The 24897-nt window shown below is 36.1% G+C and overlaps 3 protein-coding genes and 1 non-coding gene across 5 annotated transcripts; 3 read left to right on the forward strand and 1 right to left on the reverse strand.

Annotated features, from left to right (window-relative positions):
• The first annotated feature begins 90 nt into the window (after window positions 1-90).
• Window positions 91-3044, forward strand: LOC112517043. The gene is made up of 3 exons (XM_025124345.1): window positions 91-392; window positions 1964-2060; window positions 2774-3044. Exons 1-3 carry the CDS (start codon window positions 122-124, stop codon window positions 2844-2846), a joined length of 441 nt encoding a protein of 146 aa, XP_024980113.1. The 5' UTR covers window positions 91-121; the 3' UTR covers window positions 2847-3044.
• Window positions 3045-4333: 1289 nt separating this feature from the next.
• On the reverse strand, window positions 4334-4407 carry TRNAN-GUU. Its single transcript has one exon. It is a non-coding gene; the product is annotated as a tRNA-Asn (tRNA).
• A 2033-nt stretch (window positions 4408-6440) lies between these two features.
• LOC112516497 (casein kinase 1-like protein 2) lies at window positions 6441-14214 on the forward strand. Of its 2 annotated transcripts, XM_025123567.1 has the most exons (15): window positions 6441-6494; window positions 6792-6971; window positions 7072-7112; window positions 8235-8304; window positions 8403-8551; window positions 8640-8735; window positions 8848-8918; window positions 9679-9740; window positions 9823-9886; window positions 10425-10509; window positions 10599-10725; window positions 11540-11622; window positions 11695-11758; window positions 12898-13034; window positions 13744-14214. In XM_025123567.1, the coding sequence occupies exons 2-15, from the start codon at window positions 6893-6895 to the stop codon at window positions 13999-14001; spliced, it is 1386 nt and encodes a 461-aa protein (XP_024979335.1). In that variant the 5' UTR covers window positions 6441-6494; window positions 6792-6892; the 3' UTR covers window positions 14002-14214. The 2 variants fall into 2 exon arrangements, with proteins under 2 accessions (XP_024979335.1, XP_024979334.1); XM_025123566.1 differs by having other exon boundaries at window positions 6484-6971.
• Window positions 14215-16304: 2090 nt separating this feature from the next.
• On the forward strand, window positions 16305-24234 carry LOC112516499 (dihydrolipoyllysine-residue acetyltransferase component 3 of pyruvate dehydrogenase complex, mitochondrial). Its single transcript, XM_025123570.1, has 19 exons — window positions 16305-16467; window positions 16976-17069; window positions 18382-18509; window positions 18635-18708; window positions 18792-18832; window positions 19288-19343; window positions 19431-19505; window positions 19619-19711; window positions 20023-20259; window positions 20386-20458; window positions 20625-20725; window positions 20913-20998; window positions 21083-21158; window positions 22067-22134; window positions 22382-22448; window positions 22540-22635; window positions 22719-22821; window positions 23335-23430; window positions 23811-24234. The coding sequence occupies exons 1-19, from the start codon at window positions 16429-16431 to the stop codon at window positions 23879-23881; spliced, it is 1674 nt and encodes a 557-aa protein (XP_024979338.1). The 5' UTR covers window positions 16305-16428; the 3' UTR covers window positions 23882-24234.
• The last annotated feature ends 663 nt before the right edge of the window (window positions 24235-24897 follow it).

Here is a 24897-nt window from a genome sequence, read left to right on the forward strand (position 1 = left end):
CTAAATAGTGAATCATCTTATACTTCAGGGTCTATTCTGAAACTTCGCAATTTCTACAAAAGTTAACATCACCGTCGAGAACATCCCAAAATCTACAGAAGCGTTCTTTTTGGCCGGAAAAATGTCGTCTAAAACCCTAATTCGCACCGGAGTTTCGCTGATGACGCGTATTATCAATCCAGTTGTTCATCAGGATCCGTCTCATAAGTTCGTTCCACAGATCTTTGCTATCACATCGAAGCTTTCCACCCCACCGCCATTCCCATCTCTTTTGAAGCTACAGAATCCGATGAATTTGATCCAAAACGATGCAGAAGCCCTAAAAAGAGTTTCTTCTGAAGGATTCTTATATCCCTGCGGGCTTCCTTCTCTCCGGTTCTTCCTCCCTGACGGTAATTAACTGTTTCCCGATCTGATTTATGCAATATATGTTTTAATCGAACATGAAAGCTAAATAAAATCAGGAAATTATCTGTAGAAAGCTCTTGCAATTTGATTAGATGTACTGAAGAAGGTATAGGTTACGAATTTGATGATCATAAGAGCTTCCAAATATACTTAATTGTGTACAAAGTATTAGGATATCATTGAAGAAGTAGTTCGACATGTAACATTGAAATAGGAAGATGCTGTGACAAACGATGACAGGGGGATTTCTAACATGAAATTGTACTGAAACTTGATAAGGCAGAGCTTGAAGCCTTGAACTATGTTTTGATAATAGTGAAGAAGATTATGCTTATTGGGTTGTGGGTGTCTGATAATGCTAAGGGCTGTTTAGTTGGTTATTTTCATTTAAGTCCTAGATGAATAAAGCTGCTTGCATGGATTAATCTGTCGGCATAGATTTGGAAGATTTTTGTTTGGCGGAGTTTTTCATAGATGGAAGGAGCTTGATAATTAGGAGGAGCAGGTTTGGAAAAAAAAAACTTGGTTTTCTGCTGCTTAAAACTCCCCCGAGAAGCTTACTGAATAAGCCACTTTCTATATCATAAAGCCATTACCTAACAGTCATATATAGCTGACCGAATAAGTTGCGAGTCCCATTAAGCTCATTAAGCTGCTAACAAGCAGACCCTCATACCTTCAAGCTACTTCCTAGTAAACATAATTCACTAGTGAATGAGCACCAAGTGAAAAGAGTATGTGTGTAGAGTATTTGAAGTGTCAAACAGAAGTCCTTTATGATATGTAGTTGATTTGAATTTATAGATTGATCTTAAATGTTGTTACTCTTTGAAATCCCCTTTGGGAGGTAGGTAGTTAGGAGTCTTTTGGAACAGTTTCATAAGATATTTTAGAAGCTAGGTCCATTTACGGGCCAGGGCCATAGAGGTGAGATCCTAACAACGTCATGGCATGCTCATTTACCTCTTAACCTAGCTAAATATTCTTCTGAAAAAATCTTAGCAAGACCCTGGCTTTGTTATGTGAATGGAACATTTTTCTGTAAATCTCTATCTTAAAAAAATATCTAATAGAAATATGCAGAAATATAAATATAGAAATATCATAACTAACTGAAATAACACGAATAAATACGCTATGGAGAAGTTGCGATGCCTGTGCGGATTAGTTTCTTAGGTGCTGGACTTCGGGTCTGCTTCTCTCTCAATGGTTTGGGCAGATAGTGTTATGTCCTACCCTCGTAATATCCGATTGATTTTCAATACCCTACAAGCGGAAGAATAGCCATCTTTCAAGGTTGATGTGTTAAACCAAACAATCCTGGTTATCCCACCCGAAGGTGGGGTTATCTTGGGGAGGGTTGAAATGTACACTACTTGACCTCCATCCCAAAAGGTAGAGTGGTTGTTTCAGTGAAGACCCCTGACTTGTGCATAGTGTGGAACAAAATTTGCAGAAAAAGAACATTAGCAAAATAATAACTTCAATATTCAAGGTTGATGTGTTATAGTTGTTAATCATATGATTTGCTTCATGTTTTACATTTCTGCTTCAGGAGACGATTCATCATTGAGTGAACCATTGTTGTGCATCAAGAGAACTTACCAGCCTAGCACTCTCAAGCGTAAAAGGACTCATGGCTACTTGGCTCGGTACATCTATTTTCTAGTTTGCGTTGCACTTTGCATGTGTCTTTGGTACATGGATGAGAACGGGACATGTCAGAGCCAAAAACTGAAAAAATTGTTGTCCCATCTTTCGACATTAGACTACGCCAACATGGAAGGGAAATTAATAAAAAGCCATTTTCAGAAACTTCTTTTTTACACTTTGACCCCTTTGTAAGTTGAGGAGTCATTAACTGCACGCAGGTAGTGATATTTTTGAAATATTGGTAGAAAAGTGGCTATAGAGATGAACCCAAAGCTTGAAAATGGCTATTTTAATTAATTTCCTAGCATGGAATACCAAAATAGGTGGAACAAAAATAAGGGGAATGAGAACTATTTAAGTTGTGGCGCATCGGTTAAGGTCATGGGGGGTGTAGTGAAAATCTCATCTACCTTTGGTTCGAATCCAGATGCTGTCAAAGCCTTTGTGACCATGAAGGTTCACCTACGATGACTCCAGGCCATTCGTGGTTTCCCCGGGTGATTAGTTGGATACCCAATTTTATCGAAAAAAGGAAAAAGGGAAGTGACACAAGATTGATAAATTACTAAACTACCCTTGCCTACTTCACCTTCGCCAGCCCAGTACTGTCCGCGTACCAAACACACCCGCCACGTGCACACACCTGATTGAAAACCTGCTGTTGCATGTGGTTATGTTCGTTTCTAACGGAATTTTCTTTAAATTTATGCAGTAAAGCAACCAAGGGAGGTAGACGAGTGATTGCTAGGAGGATAGCGAAGGGTCGGTCTAGAATCACAGCTTAAGCGAAATGTTATTCCGTCCAGGTTCGAGCAAATTATGTTATCGTTAGAACTTGGAATTCCAAATTTATCCTGAATTTTAAACCTTTGGATCATCCATCTTTTATGAGTAAGAATCAAAGACATTGTATAAGTGATTTGATGATGCCTTTGCAACTAATTATTAGGGAGGGATCTTGAGATCTAACTCACCATCTTCAATTTTTGAAAAATAATGTGTTTTTTAGGGGATTTGGTTCGGGAATGAAGATGAAAATGACAGTGACGGGGAATGAAAATGGGAACAGGTTCAGGAGAATGAGCCTGTTATATTATAAAACTCAAACAGTTTCTTTTATTTTCAATCTCGTTAACTGTTCTTTAATTTCTCTAACCAGACACTTCCTCGGGGGGTGTTTGGTTTGCAGGATTCCATTGGAATATGAATGAATTGGAATGATTAATTCCATTAACCAAATTCCATTCAGGTGTTCGGTTTACCTGTTGAATTCCATACATACCACCATTTATGGACTTGGTCATTCCATCTCAATTGAGAAGGAATTCAATTCCATTCCACCATTCATTTAACAGATCCCATTCCAACCAAATGTGCGGTCAAATTTCATTTTTCCCTTCATTTCTGATTGAAGGTCTCATTTCTAATTTCAATTTGACCAACAACACAAAACGTGTCGTGATTGTTTTCGTTCGTTTAAAATTATTAACTGAACAAACGAAAAAGAAACCTGAACGAACAAATTTTCTTGTATTGTCCATGCTTAAACCAACACAATGAACCGTTTGAACATAAACAAACGCAATCACCGTCTAGCACCATCTATATGGTAAACATCATATTAACTTCTACAAGAACGAGCAGTAGCAATAGGTTAAAAGAAGGTTAAATATCGTGAGAATGAAAGGTTCATATGTTATTAGGGGTGTTTTAGTAAATTTGAAGTTAATTTTTTTTTTTGTAATACGAGAGACGGATTCAAATTTTTTTTTTTTAAGTAATGACACCATTTGATTATAAGAAACAAATACATGAATATTTTTCACAAAATTCGAACTTGGGTCTAAGGTGGAAGAAGAGTCTTGCATACCAACTCTACCAAATAAAACATGTGTTCTTATTGTAGTTTCAAAATATATATGTTGGCATACAACAAATTGATATGGTCACACTTTTCAAGAGGCTAATTTGTTATATTACAACGGAAAAATGTAGTGGTGGCCTATGCCACTTCATCCAATATACCGGGGCTGTCCCTGACCCCATGGCCTTGTATCCGACCCTATCCACATATAAATGAGCAAGTCCTTATAAAATAAATAAAGGTTAAATTATATAAAAAAATAAAGATTAATTTACATAAAAAAATAATGTATTTTAACTTAATTTGTATTTTGAGTAACGTACTTTTAAAACTTTCATTAAGATGTAAGGTTTTAAACATTTAAATACATAGATAACCGGTTGAAACATAAAAAAAATGGGAAAATACCGCTAGAAGGAGGGCTTGAACCTCCGACCTTGTGGTTAACAGCCACACGCTCTAACCAACTGAGCTATTCCAGCACTTTTGCTAACCTTGTTCCATGCAGTTTTATATTCAGTATTATTTTGGATAGTTTAATTTTTATTTTACAAAATAAATATTCTTTTAAAAAATTCGGTTATTATTAGTATTATTATTCAAACGTTTTTTTTATAAACTAAAAGGTTACTCGTACAATGTAGTAAGATACATTTCAATTTTAATGTTTCATTTTTTTTATAAATCTCTAATCATCTCCTTTTCACAACTTTCCAGATAGTAGAAAACTAGAAATCAGTAACGTTCCTTTTTCTGACCGGGTGCTTACAGGATGCCTCACTAATTATAAAAAAAACATTTATCATTTTGGATTCCAAGGGAAGACGTGTAGCAGTCAAGTATTTTTCATATGAATGGTCGGCTTAATAGCGCAAAACCAGCTTTTGAAAAGTTTGTGTTTACTAAAACTCATAAGACAAATGCTAGAACTGAAGGTTTGGTTTCTGATATCACGAGTTGCTATCGGAAAGACAACTTTTTTATGACCATAATTGTGAGATCTCAGTTGGGAAGGGGAACAGAGTTTGCTTTACAAGGGACTATTTATCAGGCATGTTTTAAAACTGTGAGTCCAAGTTTAGACAAAGCGGAGAATATCTAGTCTGGAATGCTGCAATAATGGTAACTGGGGATACTCTGTACTCTTTGTGAACATAAAGTGCTTGTCTATTTGTTGGTATGTGTATTTTCAGTTGAGATAGCAATGTTTGAGAATAACGTCGTGGTATGTAGATTTGTACAAGATTTGCACTTTTTTGTAGCCGAAGGCCATGATGAAAGTGAATTAGCTCTAGCAACGGCCTTGGTTTCTTCGATATGATTACTCTTCTCCTCAGGTCATTAGAAACTAATGATTGTTCCATTATATAGTCGTACCGAGATAATACGAGGAACCTCATTGAATTACTCTTCAAAAGAGCCTTTGAAGACAGAAAGGAAGCTCCATCATATATGGAGGAGAAATGGTTCAAGTCTAGCAGATGTGAGACTCCAACATGCCCTATCTAACGGAGGCTAGAGGGACACATATTGTCTGGTGTTTGGCAGACATTAACTTTGATACCGTATGAAAAAACGTGGAACCTCATCTATTTACCCTCTAGAAGAGCTATTGGGAAGAGAAGAGAGATTCCAACATATATTGAGAAAAAATATTCAAAGTTTAGCTGATGTGAGACTCCAACTGACACAAATGTTCAAATTTTGACATTTCAGTGTCTAACCTTTGTCAAGTTGTTGATGCAAGGGTGATGTTAACCAAAGGGAGGCACTAAAAAAACTTGGATCTGAACTTTTTATGCCTAGATGAGATTGTTGATGGAGGGTAGGAACATATATTTTTCATTTTATATTATTCACCCTAATTTATGCTGTAGTTTTTTTTTTCTATGTTGTGAGAACATATGGAATCCCTTATACTCAAAAAATAGGCTTTGAGAAGAGAATACATGTTCCAACATATATAGAGGAGAAATGATCCAAGTCTATTTAATTTGAGACTCCAATACACCTCCTCAACACAAGGGCTAGACGGGTATAAATTGTCCTTGAGTGTTGAGAGGGGCCAAACATGTACAGATAGGCACAGAGTGTTAAAAGTCAAAGAATAGTAGATATTGGTTCTGATATCATGTGAAAATATGTGGAACCAAGGTTGGACCCAGTGTATTGGATATGATGGCACGAACCACTGCTCTTAATCACATGCCCACCCAAGGAAATTGATTCGAGATGCAACTATTTAGTGTTGACATTCAATTAGAATTGACATCAAAAGATCTTTTCTTATACTTGTCATGAAACCTGCCCACCCAAAAAAATTAATTCAAATTACATCTCAATGGTGTTGACAAAATAGATCTCAATAGTGTTGACATTCAATTAGAAATGATTAAAAAATATGATATTTTCTTATAATTGTCACGAAAAACCTATACATACATGTTGATGTATCTATCTCCTTTTTATTGGTTTTAGCTAGGGAGTTTGGCGGAGATCCACACCAAACTTAGAAGCAGGGTTGGGTCAAAAAGGCTACTGCGATTCAATCAAAGAGATTGCGAAGAGTGTATGTGTGTAGGGGGTGCTATCACGATGCCTCCTCTCTCTTCCCCATATCCCATTATCATTCATTCCAACCTAAACCTCCATTGAAATTTTGCAGGAAAAAAAAATTCTTTTTCCTTTTCTCCAAATCAGAATCATCTCAATTCAATTATTCAAATACCTTCGATTGATCTCTTTGTTTCATCAACCCCTGTTTCAGTTTGACCCACTTTTTTCTCAGCCTTTTTATTTCACTCTTCATGGCGGTTGCCGGTGGCTGACGTCAACTTCCGTTTCATCTCGATTGGTCGATTCGCAGGTTCCTGAATGAGGCGATAATCGGACTCCGACTGTTGTCCTTCGTTAATTTTTTGAACTAGGGTTTTAATTTTGTAAACACGAAGTATTTGAATTGTTTATATGATGGAGCCTCGTGTGGGGAATAAGTTTCGGCTAGGGCGCAAGATCGGCAGCGGCTCATTTGGAGAGATCTATCTGGGTTCGTGTATTAATGCTGATTATTATGATGATTTTGACTCCTTTTAGTTTTATGAGCTTGTATTGCTTGCTAACCATTGGGCATTTGTTTATTTTTATAGGTACAAATGTTCAGACGAATGAAGAAGTTGCTATCAAGCTTGTGAGTAAAAAATTAGCAATTGTTTTTGATTTTGCATACTAAATTGTGACTAATTTGTGGTTTTTATGTTTCCAGTAATATGTTTGACATCCATATGGGTTGATGATAGGAACTGTAACTGTAAAACCACCATGCTTTAGGGGCTGTGGATGGTTTTTCATTAAGTTATATATGGATAAAGTTGAGTGTGTGCATTAGTCTGACTGTATAGATTGAGAGCGTTTTTATTTGGGATGGTTTTTTCATACATAGAAGGAGAGTGTTCTTTTAATTGCGAGCACATGTTTGGAAAAAACTTGGCTTTCTGCATAAAGCTCCCTTAGAAGCTTATCGAATAAGCCATTTTATGCATTATTAAGTCACTACCAAACAATCATATATAGCTAACTGAATAAGCATTGAGTCATCATTAAGTTGCTAACAAACACCAAAGGGACTTTGGTCTAGCGGTATGCGAGTCCTGGACCTCCTAGGAGGTCAAGGGCTCAAACCTCACCACAGGTGAGGAGGTATGAGTTTATTTGTTCTATTTGCCGTATATAAATATTATATACTTCAAAAGAAAAGTTGCCAAGTCACATGCTCTTAGAACCCGATAGGATTCTCTCACTAAAACTTCATAGATTTGTTTGGATGTGCATAATCAATTAACCATTATGATCTATAATCATACACACATTATGGTAATAATGGGAATACAGGAATTGTATGCTGTATATGCCTGGTTTGACAATTTGCTGGTTTGCATTTTATTGTATTTGGTTGAAGGCTGACAGCTTATTTATAGCTTAATGACGTAAGGCGCTTAGCTGCTTTTTAGAACTTCATGGTCAAGATAAAAACTTAAACTAATCTGATCATGATCCACCTTGGATAGATACCCTTATTGCTGGTTTCTCCATTCCCCCAGGAAAACTTTAATCATGCAAGATGGTCGAAAACTAATCTTGATGCCATTTGAAAGGCGATATGAGATCATTAGTCTAGGTTATCTTCGCGCCCATGTGGGGTTCTGTGGTGTTGCATATCCTCTTTAATTTATGGATTTTCTTGATTACAATTTTAGTTAAGGCTTGTGATTTTCTATAATCTCGCTATATTGTTCCATCCCTTCTTTTTCAGGAAAATATTAAAACAAAGCACCCGCAATTGCTATATGAATCGAAGTTGTACAAGATACTACAGGGAGGAAGTAATGATCACTTCCATAATTCTGTTTTGCATTCTGTAATAATAATTTATGGGTTATTTGGTTATTCTTACTGTTTCTCTTATCTTCCAATTTGTTAGCTGGAATTCCAAATGTGAGATGGTTTGGCGTCGAAGGAGACTACAATGTTCTCGTTTTGGATTTATTGGGACCCAGTCTTGAGGATTTGTTTAACTTCTGTAGTAGGAAGCTGTCTTTGAAAACCGTTCTTATGCTTGCTGATCAGATGGTATGCTTTTTTTTATTGCATGTGCATTCTTCATTGATAATTGCATGTTCTCTCATTCACTCTTTTCTTGTGATCATATTTGTCGCAGGTCAATCGTGTTGAGTTTATTCACTGTAAATCATTTCTGCATCGGGATATTAAGCCAGACAACTTTCTTATGGGTTTAGGAAGGCGTGCTAATCAGGTTTCAGTCCATAATTGGTTCCCTTTTTCCATTGTACATTTCTGATTTTTGTAAATTGCCTTTAAACATATATATATATATATATATATATATATACACCTACACATTGCAGGTCTATGCCATTGATTTTGGGCTAGCCAAGAAATATAGGGACTCTTCAACTCATCGGCACATTCCTTATAGGTGAGTGGGTTTGTTTAATTTTTAGCAGGGTTGTCTAAGGAGCAAGGCAAATTGAGGTGCAAACAGAGGCGGACCCAGAGTTTTTTTTTTTCAAGTGGTGGCACGATTTGGTTATAATAAAATATCTAATTCTTTTTCTTCACAATATTAGTATAGATCTGTTGGTTGGTTCCTTGTCCTTACATAGAAAAGACCCTATGTGAAGACCAATGTCTGAGTCCTGTCTACATATATTTTTAAAAACACAATAGGTATGTAAATAGACACCAAAATTTAAGCTAAAAACAACAATTTGTACAAAGACAGGAGCATTTACCATCTTAGCCATTAAAAGTCTTGTGTTAACATTTCAGTTTGAAGAATAATATGGTGGCACCTAACAAAACAATACGGTGGCTCCCTCCAGAAACATAATTTTTTCCTCTTATGACGGAACCATGAAGCAGTGGCACATGCCACTGTATCATTCCATGTGGGTCCGCCCCTGGGTGCAAAGGTCTCACCAGGTCCTAGGGGTAAGATGAGACATGCACTCAACCAAGTGAGAGCACATGAATAACAATTGTTCCCTTTTTTGAAAACATAGCATTTTATGGTAAGTTGTGTTCTATCCATTCTCGGACTGTTGGAAGAAAACAATAATATAATCGTGCCAGAGTTAAGCTTTTTTCTGATGAAACCTTTCTTTTATTCCCCTTTTTTTTTATCATGAGCACAAGAGGTCATGCATTTTTGCTTTATCGTGCCATATTAAATGCAGAGAGAACAAGAACTTGACGGGAACAGCAAGGTATGCGAGCATGAATACCCACCTTGGAATTGGTAAGATTGCGAAAGCGCTCAAAGTTATTCAAGCATATGAATGACATCATCATAGTTACATGTTTGTGTTTCTGTTTCTTAGAACAAAGCAGGAGGGATGATCTGGAATCACTTGGATATGTTCTCATGTACTTCTTAAGAGGAAGGTAGATACTTTTCACACTACAACAAAATTGATTTTATAGGATGCCTAAAATGTAGAAGCGTCCTAGAAATCATTTTATAGACAAACTAAAAAGGGTTCTATCCAAAAGCGTTGCAAGGTTTATAGGATGTTTTTAGTCGTTTTAACAAGTTCCTAGGACGCTTTAAAATAAAGTGTCGTATTAACTATTTTATACGACATTATTTGAAAAAGTGTTCTATAAAAAGATGGGTTTATAGGATACTTCTCAAAAGTGTCCTATAAAGTAGCTAACAGAGCACTTTACTTTAAAAGCGTCCTAAAAAACTTGTTAAAACACCTAAAAACATCCTATAAGCCTATTGCAATGCTTTTAGATAGGATGCTTTATAGTTTGGTCCTATAAACCTAAGTTTTACGCAATATTTTATTAGGACGTTTAGACAATATAGGTGTCCTATAAAGCCAATTTGTTGTAGCGTGACCAAGTTCATGTTATCTTCTTTCAAAATTTGATGCATCATATGGTTAGTTGTGACTACATGTTGTGTACATTGTAGTCTTCCGTGGCAGGGACTGAAAGCCGGGAACAAGAAACAAAAGTACGAAAAGATTAGTGAAAAGAAGGTTTCTACCTCTATTGAGGTAAGCTATACCATTCCATGATGTTTGTTGCTGCCAATTATCGTTTATGTGCCATGAACTTCACAAAGTATTTTTGCATACTCTTTCAGTCTTTATGCCGGGGATATCCTACAGAGTTTGCATCATACTTCCATTATTGTCGTTCGTTAAAATTTGAGGATAAGCCAGATTATGCTTATCTGAAGAAAATATTCCGTGATCTTTTTATTCGTGAAGGTTAGGTTACTCTACTCTACTTATCGTGCATTGCAAGTGGTTGTAGATAAGCTTGTTTTAGAGCATGTTTGTTGGCTGCTTAATGAGACTCATAGCTTATTCGGTCAGCGATACATGGCTGTTTGGTAGCGACTTAATAATATAGAAAACGGCTAATGCAGTAAGCTTTTATGGGGGAGCTTTATGTAGAAAGCCAAAAAAATTCCAAACTTGTCCCTCTCAATTAAAAAACACGTTTTCTTCCATCTATGGAAAAACCCTCCAAACAAAAACTTTTCTAATCTATACAGATAGATTAATCTACATTGACAACTTTATCCATACAGGACTTAGGTCCTGTATGTTGGCGGCTTAATAAGCTTAATGGGCCTCACAACTTATTTGGTCAGACTGTTTGGTAGTGACTTGATGAATGTAGAAAGTGGCTTATTCAATAAGCTTCTAGGGGGAGCTTTATGCAGAAAGCCAAGTTTTTGCCGAACCTGCCCCCCGAATTAAAAAACATGCTTTTTCTATCTATGAAAAAAACCTCCCAAACAAAAACCTTTTCAATCTATATAGACAAGTTGATCTACACAGACAACTTTATCCATACAGGACATGGAAAAACCAACCAAACAACCCCTGCTTATCTAATACTCTCTTTATCCAAAATTTGTATTGAAACCCAAAAAGGATTCATCGTCCGTCCAAAAAGGAATTGTTGCATTTATTTTGGGACAACATTAAAAGGAAATCTTTGCATTTAGTTTGGGTCAAAGGCGGGTACATTGTATCTAATAGTTAATGGTTGCTCTACATTTTACTGTTTCAGGCTTTCAGTTTGATTACATCTTTGATTGGACTATCTTGAAGTATCAGCAATCACAACTTGCCAATCCTCCATCCCGTGCTCTTGTAAGTTGTTTACTTGTGACAACATTGTTGAGGAAGCCCAGTACAATTGAATAACGTAATGCTTTCTGTCAGGGCGCTGGTGTTGGAACAAGTTCTGGTATCCCTCCCATGGCTTCTAACCCTAACAGGATGTCGGGTGAGATTTAGCTCGTCTTTATTTATCTTTCATTCAGAGTAAAAATGTTTGTCTATTTGCCGAATATCTAAAATACCAATAAGCAAGGCTCTAAATGGTGTGAGACGTGGACTGGCGTGGCGACGAGGTCAAACCTCAAGCCTTACGCCCCACGGCGAGGACGCGGCTTTTCCAAGGCAGCAAATTTGTATGTCATATATAGATTTATATATATACACACACACACACACATATATATATATATATAGAGAGAGAGAGAGAGGGAAGTTCAAACGAGAACAATAACTAAATAAGAGAATACGAAAACAGCCAAATCACGTGCAAAATCACGTCATTTTACATTAACAGACAACAAAAGGGTGTGCAGACGATGTGGCCCGCGATCTCAGGTCGCAACCAAAGTCGCATAAATCACATGTGATTTTAGTGTAAAATCGCATTTGATTCGTCCGTTTTCTTATTCTCTTATTTAGTTATTGTTCTTGTATGAACCTGACTCTATATATGTATATACATAATTTTTTTTTTATATTATTCAATGAGATAATGGTATTTAAAATTTACGTTCATACTAGAGAAGAAAAATCATATATATTAGCATTATATAAATAATCTTTGATTAAATATTCAAAATAGAACTTGGAAGGGTAATTTTACAACCCCTTTTTAATCGTGAGTCTATGACGTGTGTGAATTTGTGAACTTGTGAGTGATGTGATTAGGTAAAATCTATAGAAGTGTAAAATCTAAAGTGAAAAGTGTAAAAAACACAAAAGCTAAAAAATAGAAACTAAAAAGATAAATCTTTTTTGAAATCACGCCTTGTAAAAGCACACTTGAGCCACGCCTCACAGAATCACTATAGGCCTTATGTTAACGGCGAAGACGTGTCATACGCTATATCAAGCCATGGCGTTTTAGAACACTGCCAATAAGATAATAGAGACATCTTGTGGGTCCAAATTTGATGAGGGCAATTCGGTAATTTAAAGTTGAAAGCTTTCCAAAAAAGAACTTTTGTTGACTTTCATGGGACGGAAAGGTCGGGAAGGAGTGTTTCATCTTGCCATTCTTGATGATCTAATGCTTTGAAATCTGGTTTGACAACCTTGAGACGTATAAATGTCGTTGGTCTGCAGGTGGTGAAGACGGTAGGCCTACTGGTTGGTCCTCTGCAAATCCCTCCCGCCCTAGAAATGCTGGGATGCCTTTCAATTCTGGGAGCCTGTCTAAACAGAAAAATCCAGCTTCCAGTGATCCATCCATGAGTAGAGAAGTATGTATCGTTACAATTTGGACAACACACACACACACAGTCCGCCACATGTCAGTATTTAGTCGTTACTCCCTCTGCCCCAAATAAGTGTCCACATTTCTATTTTAGTTTGTCTCAAAATAAGCGTCCACAACCAAAGGCAAGTGCCTGCTTTTCAATTCTGTCTTTAATTATGAGACAGAGAAATTCATTGCTTCCTCACTATTACTGGTAAAATTGTCATTTAGTTACTTAAAAAGTATAGTAATTATACATTTCTAAAACTATATGTCTTTTTCTTTGTGGACATTTATTTTGGGACGGAGAGAGTATTTAGTTTGTAAATGGTATTTATTACTGGTGGTGTTATCTTATCTTGACTTGTGTTAATCAATGATTTGTGTAGCCTACAAGTAAGGTAGCCGTTGGGGCTGTTTGGTTGATTTTCCATCGAGTCCTGAATGGATAAAGTTGTCTGTGTGGATTAATGTCTGTATAAATTGGGAAGGTTTTTGTTTGGTAGTAGTGATCTACAGAAATGTACTCTTGAGAAAAACCGAATACTGGTTTTGCATTTTACCTTTGAGCCACTTTCAAGAAAACAAAAACCCAAAATGAGTTGAAATGCACTCTTTGGTAGACCAATGACTAACCCAGATACCGCTAGACCAATGACTCTTTGGTAACTGTTTCAACCACCCTCTCATCTTTTTTACTCGTGTTGATGCAGTTATCGAGTTCTAATCTATTGCAATCAAGTGGATCTTCACGGCGACCTGCTGTGTCTAGCAGCCGTGAGGCAGGTGGTGAGCCCGAGCCATCATATGGGCGCACAACAGATGCGAGCCCGGGTACAGTTGGCCGAGTCACAAGTACAGGCCAAAGGAGCTCACCGGTTGTATCCTCGGATCAAAAACGTTCGATTGGCAGTAAAAACATAAAGAACTTTGAATCGACTCTCAAGGGAATCGAGGGTCTGCATTTTTAATGAAGGATTCAGTCGAGCCACATAGCTTGTAAATTTGTTTTTCAAAGTAAAGCACTCGGATACGAATCGTGTGTATGTTTTTCCAGGTCAGAAACCGTCACAAAAACGAACCGGGATATGTTTTTCTATGCCTGTGGATATTAACTTCAACGCTTCTGTAACCATTGTATGAATTTTTATTGATTCATCATCAGACTTGTGTTTTCAAATCAACACCCATTGTCAATGGCATTAAATTTAGTGACGTTTACCAAATGTTTACCGGGTGTCATTTACCTTAGCGGGTGGATGCGACAACGGCCGGTAAATTGTACCCTGTATACCCGGTAAGAGTCATAATAAGCACCGATAATCTTATCTAGTAAGAGATTGTTGGGTAAAACATGCTTATCTACAATCAGTTTTGATGGTAGAGAATTAACAGAATCTTACTCGGTAAGTGATCGAACCTAAGCCCTTGCTACTGCTAGCAGTCAATTTTGATGGCAGATAATCTTGCCCGATAAGTGCTCGAACCTAGGCCCCTGCTAGCCTTAGCAACTGAGTGAACTAAAAAATGTTCCCTCAAATTGGTTTCCTTGGAGACGGATCCAGACCAGTTGGAGTTGTCATATATAACATGACCCCGATAATCTTTGAAGTCGTATTACTCCTCAGATTCTTCGTGCTCTTTGGAAATCCTCCATTCGTTTCCATCATCCCACTATCTTGACACGATTCAGATTTCCATCTCTTTTTATACAGCGTGAAAGAAAAAAAAAATACACAGATAAAGTTCACCTTACAGATTTACTATATATATATATAGATGTTATATTTTGTAAAAGAAATATGAATGGATTTAATGATGGTGAATTGGGGATTCATTCCAATTTGGCCTTCACTTTTTGACTCTTGGCTTTTTTGGAGTGCAAAAGGTCATTGATGAGATGAGGTGATGGTTGTTTTGATTTTTAATTCACCTTAATATTGAATGGTGTTATTGGTTGACCCTCAAATTTGGCCCATTTCAAACACATATTATAATCTTTAAAATAAATTAATTTGTTTTTTTTGAAATATATAATATTTATATACGACAAATAAAATAAATAAACGTACACACCATTCTCATCTTTGATGAAGTTTTGAACCCCTTACCTCATAAAAGACCAAAAACTCACATACCGTTAGGCCAAAAATCTTTTGATATAAATTAATTTGTTGGAGTCGATAATCAAGTAGTTTTAGACATATTGAAGGGATTCATAGATCTCAACAAATATAAATGCTTTAAATTTAACTAGAAGGATACACGTACAATGTAACGAGATGTATCTCAATTTTAATGTTTCGTTTTATTTTTTTGTCTATGTCGATGTTATAATATGAATTTATATGGTTTTGAGCAAACAATAATGTTTTTTTTAAATATAAATTTAAATATATCATAAAAATTAAAAATATATATAAAAGTTATCATTTTTTTTTGTGTAATTTCTTTAATTTATTTTTTTTATTATAACTTAATTTAGATTTAATAAATAAATAATTTGTTTTTGGTTTAATAATTATAATTTTTATAGTGATAATAACTAAGTTTATGTTAGAACTCAATAATTATCATAATTATATTTTAGATATCTAAATTGAGAATTTTATTATGTATTTAATTGTATTTATCTATAGTTAGTTACACGAGTTCAAATATAAAGCTTAATAAGTTGTACTTATGCATACTTTACTTGTAATCTTGAATTTCAAGTAATATGCATAAAGCTTAATAAGTTGTACTTATGCATACTTTACTTGTAATATTGAATTTCAAGCAATATGCATCAATTAACAGTACTTCATATATAAAGGATGATTTTTAAGAATTTTTGTCTCATGCTTTATAATATAGTATATATTTTTTTCTCTGGGTAAGTAAATTAAAAACATTTTGTTTTGAAAAAAAAAATACTAAGAGACATCTATTGACACTCATTGCCTTTTAATTATGAATAAAACATTACTTTCAATTATTCTCACTGTTTAATCATTCTGCATTAAACCATTCAGTAACTGTCAAACAACCCCTAAGGTTTTACAAATATTTGTAGAAGATATGTGAGTCTTTGGCCTCTTAAAAAATTAGAGGTTCAAACTTCACCAAATATGAAGAAAATATTTTATTTATCGTATATAAATTTTAAAAGAAAATAATAATAATAATATATTTCGTTATTTTTTTATCAGCTTTTTACCGTAAGAAAAAGAAAAAGGTTCCCCACGCTTTTAACATTTTACAGCAGACCCATGTTTTAATCAGGAACACCGATCTGGACCTTCTGTGCCTTCACCATTTGACTTCTAGCCCTAGACACATACAAATATTCCGAACGTCGACGGCGTACGCCATTTCCTCCGGCGAACAACCACTCTACTGAAGCCACCTCTTCAATCATGACTTTTGCATCTCATATCATCCGTCACTCTAAACAGGTTCCGATCATACGTACCAATTCTTGCTACCTGATATGTTATATAAATACGTGTGTGTTTGTTTGTTTGTTTTCAATCTATAGATATCATGTTTTGTATGTATACAATCATTATTTATGATTAATGACGGATGTGAACGTATTGGTGTTAGATGCGTTAGGTGATTGCACTTTTGAAATGATTTTGAGATCTTTCTTTCTCCCGATAATGGTCCAGTAGCTGTCAAGAAGAAAAAAATGAAAAAATTAGTATGTCAAGATTGAATTTTCTGTTATCATGCTTGTTAGACGGGTTTTGTTGATTTAGGTTTTGCGTGTCATATTAAGCTTCATGTTTGGTAGGGAGTGAAGGGGGAGGGCGAGGGAGGGGGAGGGAGAAGAGGAACATTCTGTTAATTTGAGCTTGAATAGCAGGATGCTTTAAGATGACATGATATTTGATGAGTTGGATGCTTGTATGCTTGCTGCCAAGTTTGTCTATTATATTGATCGGTTTTGTATTATTCCAGCTGAAAAATGCTCAGGGCTTGCTAAAGCAGGATCATGCCATTCTGGTTCGGTGGTTTTCGCATAGTACTCGTTCGATCTCTAACAAGGGTGATGGTAAGTATCTGCTTCCTATTTTACTTGCTATAATTCATATAGTGTGACATACCTCTTCCATGTATTATTCGCAATAGGTTTCATAATTTACTTTATGGATATAAACCAAATTCATATCACAATATCTAGGAATAAATATATAAACTTTATTTTCCATTGCCTATTGCTTTCACACTTAGTTGTCAATGTATGTATGGAGTATAGTATAAAAACTTCAAATGTAACCCAAATTATGTGTATGTATAGCAGATTCGGCTTTTTGTATTCCAAAAAGATTAGAACTTTATGAGATGCATCGTGATTTATTAAACAACATTCGTACTTATATATTGCCACTATTAGTGTCTCGTCATCAATAGCTGTAATCATATATTTGTTGCTGTAGCTACTGTTGCAAAGACTTCTCATCTGTGGTTTTACCTTCTCTATCCTCTTAGGCTAATTCCATTTCGTTATACATGTATTTTAGTCTTCATATGAAGGAAAATTGAGTGCCATAGGGGATAACCACATTCTGGTGCAAGTCTTGGATGTTTTTGTTCAGAATTTATAAAGATCGTCTATGATGATCTTCAGATTTGTCAGACTGATTATTTGAATGTTTTATTTGTTATGTGCCTCACACCATGCAGTTTCATCCACGAACAAGATGTGTTACTCATTTTTAGTTATCACTTTTCTTGTAATATTTCATAATGGTAGATGCTATATGCATGGGATCAGATTTCCTGATTTTCTGTATGGAGCGCAAGAATTACTATTTAGGTTGATTGATTTGACTTCATGGACCCTGGGGGCCCTGTTTAAGATTGTTTAGACAGGAGAGGAATCAGAAAGAGAAATAAGCGACGGTTTGGTCATTCACTGACAAATGAGAAATTTATGGCGCACGAGAACTTATGCAACTATTGGCATTGAGGAAGCTATGTAGATCAAACGCATTGTATAGCTATTTGATGTTGTTAATAAGAGCAATTCCTCAGTTGTAGCTATGTCTTGAGCTTTGCACATTTAACCGGTTGTTCTTCTTTGCCAACGCTACTAAGGACTTTTAGGTTCGCAATAATTAAAATATTGGTTATTTTAAAAAGTAAAGGCGCTATTTAGCCCTACTAGAAGTAAGCGGCTGAGTTATTTTGGTTCCCAACTGTTATTTCTTATAGTGCTTAGTTTCTTACGATAGTGGTACACTAAAAGATACTTTTTTATCCTAGGCACACTTGCATTAATGTTGATAAATAATTGGTCAGTGACTGTATTATCAGAAATTTTTATGATGGTTGTCATTGACAGATTTACATTCACATTGCAGATGTGTCGAAGCTCCACCAGATTAACAATTTTCCTGGACAGAATATTTGTGTATGCAAGTCTTGCAGTGGATTCATGTCAAGTACACCCATATTCACTCGAAGTTATAGGGCAGCGAATCCCACAAAGGTATGTCAAATCCATCAAGCATTGCACCTCCTTAGGTTTGGTTTCATTGTCATCATCCTGTAAATTGAACATAGAGTTATATAGAAGCTTATTCATCAAAAGCTTACTGTTGCTTTATGTTTTAGGTGCAAAATGGACTTGCTGTTAGAACAGAAGGAACTTCAGTTAGTGGCATGGTGTTTAGTAGAGGAATTTCATGGTAATTTTGAAGCATCCTTAACACCCTTGCAATTATCGATGTATCTGATTCATGTTCTGATTCAAAAGATTCATGTTTAACAGCAATAACGCACAACTTGGGAGAAGATTTTCAACAAATTCAGGTACTTTCCATGTGTAACATTGGTATCTCCTGGCTCTGACTTTTAATTCATAAAGAGATGATCCGATTTGATTGAATGTGTAAGATCTCCTGATGCATATGGAATCTTCTATATGTGATGAAAATACAAATTTGCTTAGTGATGATTTGGTGCTGGAAATCCAAATATACAATGAACGTTCTAGGTTCTTTAGTGTGGATATTCTTGTGCCGGTTGCTTATATAGCTATACATCTGCATCATTCACAAGGTCTTGACTGATCAGTTCCATTGTATGTGGGATTGTAGTTGTAAGTAGAATAGTGCAACCCACTTTGTTCGATTGTCAAACTTACTCTCGTCAACTGTTGTTAGATTGTCCTCTTCCTAATGTTGTTCTAACCATATTTTGTTGCTTATTTTGATCAGTAGGTTTATTCGTTGTACTAATGCAGTTTTCTATGCTTTGACATGCAGGCCTTCCCCCACACCAAGAGCTCGGGATGCCTTCTCTTTCACCTACAATGACAGAGGTCTGTGCTATTCTAAGTTTCAGGTAGCTCAATATGGTTCTTCATATTGCTCTGTTACCTGAATTTTTTGCTTGGTTCCTTATCCAGGGAAACATAGCACGGTGGTTAAAGAAAGAAGGGGATCAAGTTGCACCTGGTGAAGTACTCTGTGAAGTTGAAACAGTATGTCTTCTTTGTCTTCCATTTTGGGTTTGCTGCTTATCATGATTTTCTGGAGAAGAATTTTGTGAGGTCCTGCAAGACTAACTACCAGCATGTGCATCAATTTATTACAGGATAAAGCCACTGTGGAAATGGAATGTATGGAGGAAGGATATCTAGCAAAGATAATACATGGAGATGGAGCAAAAGAAATTAAAGTTGGTGAGGTATGATCTTGATATGATKCTAGAACCACATTTCTTATATTATATGTTAGTCTGTTGTTWAAGGATCAGTCAATTATACTTGTAATGAGAGCATATTTGGGCCAAAACCCCTGTTCTCATTTCTTCTCTTCCGTTAAATTCTATTGCATACTGCAGATTGATGTACCAAGTAATTACCTTAAAAGTATGCCGCATAATAAACCATCTGCATGATGGCCTGCTAAATTTTATGAACACAACTTACTGTGATGTCAAGTATATTTTGAATGGTTAAATTATAGTAGGATGAACTAATGTTGTAATTGTGGCAGGTGATTGCGATAACTGTCGAAGATAAGGATGATATTGAAAAATTTAAAGATTACAAACCCCAGGCATCGGATGCTGCCTCTCCTGAAGCGCCCCCTGCACCTACTCCTGCGAAAGAAGATGTGGTTGAGAAGCCAATCAGCCCACCAGAACCAAAAGCTGCAAAACCCAGTGCAGCTCCTGAAACGGACCGCGTTTTTGCCAGTCCTCTTGCAAGAAAATTGGCTGAAGATCACAACGTATTAAATTCTCATCTATTTCAGTACTACTAATGTTCATTGGTGACCCTTTAACTTGAATTGACTGAAGTTTGAAGACATACTCGTATTCTATTTCCTTTATATGCTAATGTTTCCTTCAATTAGGTATCTCTCTCAAGTATTAAAGGTACAGGTCCTGATGGAAGCATCGTGAAGGCTGACATTGAAGAATATTTAGGTATTTCTCGGTATAACTCAACTCTTTGTGGTCTACTGTTGGACTGAAGCTGGATGTTGTTAAGCTTGTAGTTTTACTGAATCACATGGCATCAACAGTTTATAATATTTTAGTTGCTTATTGTTTTGTTTCAACTTCCCCGCCTCACCCTTCCCTCTTCGTGTAGCTTCTGGTGCGAAAGCTCCTTCAGCTGCAACCTCAAAGGCTGATAAAGCAACAGTTTCTGCTATAAATTACAGCGATATTCCACATTCTCAGATAAGAAAGGTTACCATCTCCAGTTGACTTTTCTGTGTGCTTTGTATATTTATACCCTTATCCAAATGGCTTTTAACTTTGTATTTTGGCATAGGAAGGTATATGATACCTCATCTATTAAGTTTTTGGATTGACATAGAAGAATTGTTTACTCCTTTTAGAAATCTGAAACTAATTGATCGTATAACCTCAACAGATCACTGCTTCACGCTTGTTGCTCTCGAAGCAAACCATTCCTCATTATTATCTTACAGTAGATACGTGTGTCGACAAACTTACAAAGTGAGTATTGATTCAAACTTACATATGAGAGGTATGGTACTAATCAGAAGCTCTCAAGATGATCTGATGATGTTTTCTCGGCAGATTGCGTGCAGAACTCAATTCAATACAAGAAGCTTCAGGAGGGAAGAAGATTTCCATTAATGATCTTGTGATTAAGGTATCATCTCTTTTGGTCTTGAATCTCACTAGAAAGTTTGAACGAGATTATGATAAGTCATGCTATCTTACACCATCCACATGGAACAAAGGACAATACGAAGAAACTAGGCATGAAGTTGTCACCTGAAACATGCCATACATACAAAGATAGATGATCTGTGACATTCTATTTTTACATTTGTTCTATGAAGTGAGGGATTCTACCCCTTGCTAGATCACTCTATCAGATGCTTGAAGGTGTGTATGGGTCCGTCTTTGACTGTGTCCCTGAATTGTTGACCAAAAACATGGGGGAATACAAGAGGGTTAATTTTGGTTTTCCTATTCAGAAAACAGAAAGATGAATGTTCACAAATTAGTATTACGAAGGCTAAAAATAAGTAAAACATTGTGCCCACAAGAGAGAAAGGAAGCAAGGTGTGGCAAAAGACCTCATTCGGTATCATGTCCAACATGATCTCATCACAGGTCCACCACTTCATGTAGTCATCCTTATTTCTGCTACTTTTAACCTCTTCTCATCCGCCTTCTTTAACGAACAACACTCAAACCCATACATCATAATTGGTCTGGTGGCCACCTTGTAGCATTTTGCCTTTCAGTTTTAACATGACCTTCTTGTCATACAACATTCCTGTGGCAACCCTATATTGTATCCAAGATTTCATCCCCCTATTAGAGTTCTTTTTTTAATATTTATATGGTATGAACTATAATTAGCATAAACATTATACCGTGTACAAAGACAAATATAAACTCTCATCCTTAATTTTTTAGAATCCTCTAATCTTGGTATTCTCGTTATCCTTGCAATATCTTTTTTGAAGGCTGGCTTTGTTTATATTTTCAAGCATGTGATAAGTTACTAAAGTTAACATACTTACTTTGAAATGATTATCTTTGCAGGCTGCAGCTTTGGCTCTTCGCAAAGTTCCTCAGTGTAACAGTTCATGGACTAACGACTATATTCGTCAGTAAGTATGAGAGTCGAAATAATACTCTTCAGATTGTGAAAAATTACCATCAAACCGGGGTCTTCATGGAAACAGCCGCTTCTACTCTTTGGGGTAGAGGCCATGTCTATGTACATCTTACCCTCAAACCCCACCTCCAGGTGGGACATACTGGGCTCGTTTGGTTTGGTATTTTTAGATTTCAAGAAAATACAATTACACGGTAACTTGGCATTCATCATCACGTGTCCCATGGTTGATAACATAGGTTTCATGACGTACACATCAATGTGGCAGTGCAGACGGATAATGGGCTTTATGTCCCTGTCGTAAGGGTTAGTCATTGCACCTTTTAGTTGCCATTGATATATCTCCGTGTTTTTTGACCACTCTAATAATAGTTTCTCTTACGACCTGGATTTGCAGGATGCTGATAAAAAAGGGTTGTCTAAAATTTCCGAGGATGTTAAGATTTTAGCTCAGAAAGCTAGAGAAAACAGCTTAAAACCAGATGATTATGAGGTCTGAATGATTCCCACCTTGTTAAGCTTTCACACCCTTTTAAAAGATGATACCGAAATTGAAATTCATGTTCTCATTTGCAGGGAGGTACATTCACTGTTTCAAATCTAGGAGGGCCATTCGGGATTAAGCAGTTCTGTGCCATCATAAATCCTCCCCAGGCAGGCATTCTAGCAGTTGGGTCTGGTGAGTATTCTAACCGCAAGTATATAATATATGTATATGTGTGTGTGTGTTGGATCAGGTTCAAACGAGAAGGTGGTCAATTTGCGAGGAGAGAAGTTTTGATATCATATATGATTACACGTATGATACGCACGTTTTATCATATATGATTAAACACATGTTGCATTTGACAACACATAGCTTCACAAAGTCACCTGCTGCTTCTTTGGGTGTCTTTAATCATATATGACTAAGCGTGCTTTTCGCCTTCTCGCAAATTGATTAACTTCTCACATCATCCTTCCCCCCCCCCCTCTCTCTCTCTCTCTCTCTCTCTATATATATATATATATATATATCGCAAATACTCATGCACACTCTTCAATTTTGGTGAGGTTTGAACCCTTGGACCTCTTGGGAGGCCCGGTAACCTGGGTGCACCAACAGACCAGTGACCCTTTTAGTTATGTTTGCGATAGCATTATCACTAATTCCCAACTTGATGATGATCCTTACGGAATAAATCTTGTGCAGCCGAGAGGAGGGTTATACCTGGTTCAGGCGCTGTGGAATTTAAGTTTGCATCGTTCATGCCCGTCACATTGAGTTGTGATCATCGTGTGATTGATGGTATGTCTTGTTAAAGCCTTCTCTATAATTTCTTCAAAACGAAGAAGCAAAAGTTTTAAGATCTCCAACAGTTTATCCGTTTGAAGATTTAAACATTAATTATATTATCAAAATATTCAATAACTAAAAAAAGGTCTTTTTGGTATTGGTGAAAGTGACTTTAAATGTAATTGAAGGTACTGAAAGTATTTGAAAAAAATTAAGTCAGATTAAAAAGTCAACTCATCCAAAGGCTTGGAACTGTTCTCACAACCATAACTCTTATTCTCACATGATTCTCGTCTCAGATTGAATTTATATTAAGCTTATTTTTTAGTATATTCAGATGATAATTAATGTTTAAATTACGAGGTGGTAACAATTTGTGTGCATATTATTAGGTGCTATCGGTGCAGAATGGCTAAAAGCATTCAAAGGCTACATCGAGAACCCAGAGACAATGTTGCTTTGAAGACCATAATATTTCCTTTTATTTCTTTGTTTCCTTCCTCTATTGCTTCTTTTTTCCAATTATCCACATATTTCTTGTTCGAGAATAAGCAAAAAAAAAGAGAAAAAGAAGAGGCCGTCGAGCTTTGAGGCATGAAAACGTGAACTCAATTTTGCTCGTGTATTGTAGAGTTGCTTACCAGATTTCTCTCTATTAGTGTACGGGAAACAATTGTAGACGGTCCTTATACTCGCATGTAACCTAAATAAACTCGTCTCTTGTTTTAATTTGTTTCAATTATTCTCACCCGATAGCAAAGTCGGTGTAAAACCAGTATTAATATATACCAACTGTAATGAGTTAGTGTGTCAATTAAGTTAGTTGGTGTTGGTACAAAAATTACATGATTTATATATTGGTATATGCGGTACTAAGAAAAACAGTCATAAAAGTATGGTTTTTGTTTGTATATCTTTATTCTATATTCTATCGAACTCCCATTAAGGCATTTCATTCTTGTGAACATATTTCTCAGGTAGAATGCTTAACGCGTTAGCTACAATTACATGGGTCGATACGCGCAGCGCCTGGTATTCATCGTTTACGGCTATGCCCAATTCCAGTTCTATTATAACCGATCTCTAAGAAAAAGGATCATAAAGTAATAAGACATGCTCATTTCCATTTCCATTTCCATTTCCATTTCCATTGTAACCGATTTCGATTTCAAAATGCATAACCAGCCTTAGTTTTCTTAATGTTTTAATATCAATGAGTCGTGGACTAATGGGAAAGTGCCACGTGACTTTTTTCAAAAAGATTGGTTGTAACAGATTAACTGGACTTTAAAATTTTGTAATTGATAAGGACCAACCGTTTGTAATCGGTCTTGAACTTCTGGATCCGTCCGTACTGCTCAAGGCTTTTGGTTCAACGAAGGCTCTTAAGCATTAGCAATTCGAGCTTTTAACAAGCGAGTTTCATAATTTTCAAGCTTGAGGCGATCTCTAATGCATAATAGAACTCATTTAATTTAA

The sequence above is a fragment of the Cynara cardunculus genome (genome assembly GCF_001531365.2).
Source record: "Cynara cardunculus var. scolymus isolate 2C chromosome LG 8, CcrdV1, whole genome shotgun sequence".
Classification (NCBI taxonomy): domain Eukaryota; kingdom Viridiplantae; phylum Streptophyta; class Magnoliopsida; order Asterales; family Asteraceae; genus Cynara; species Cynara cardunculus.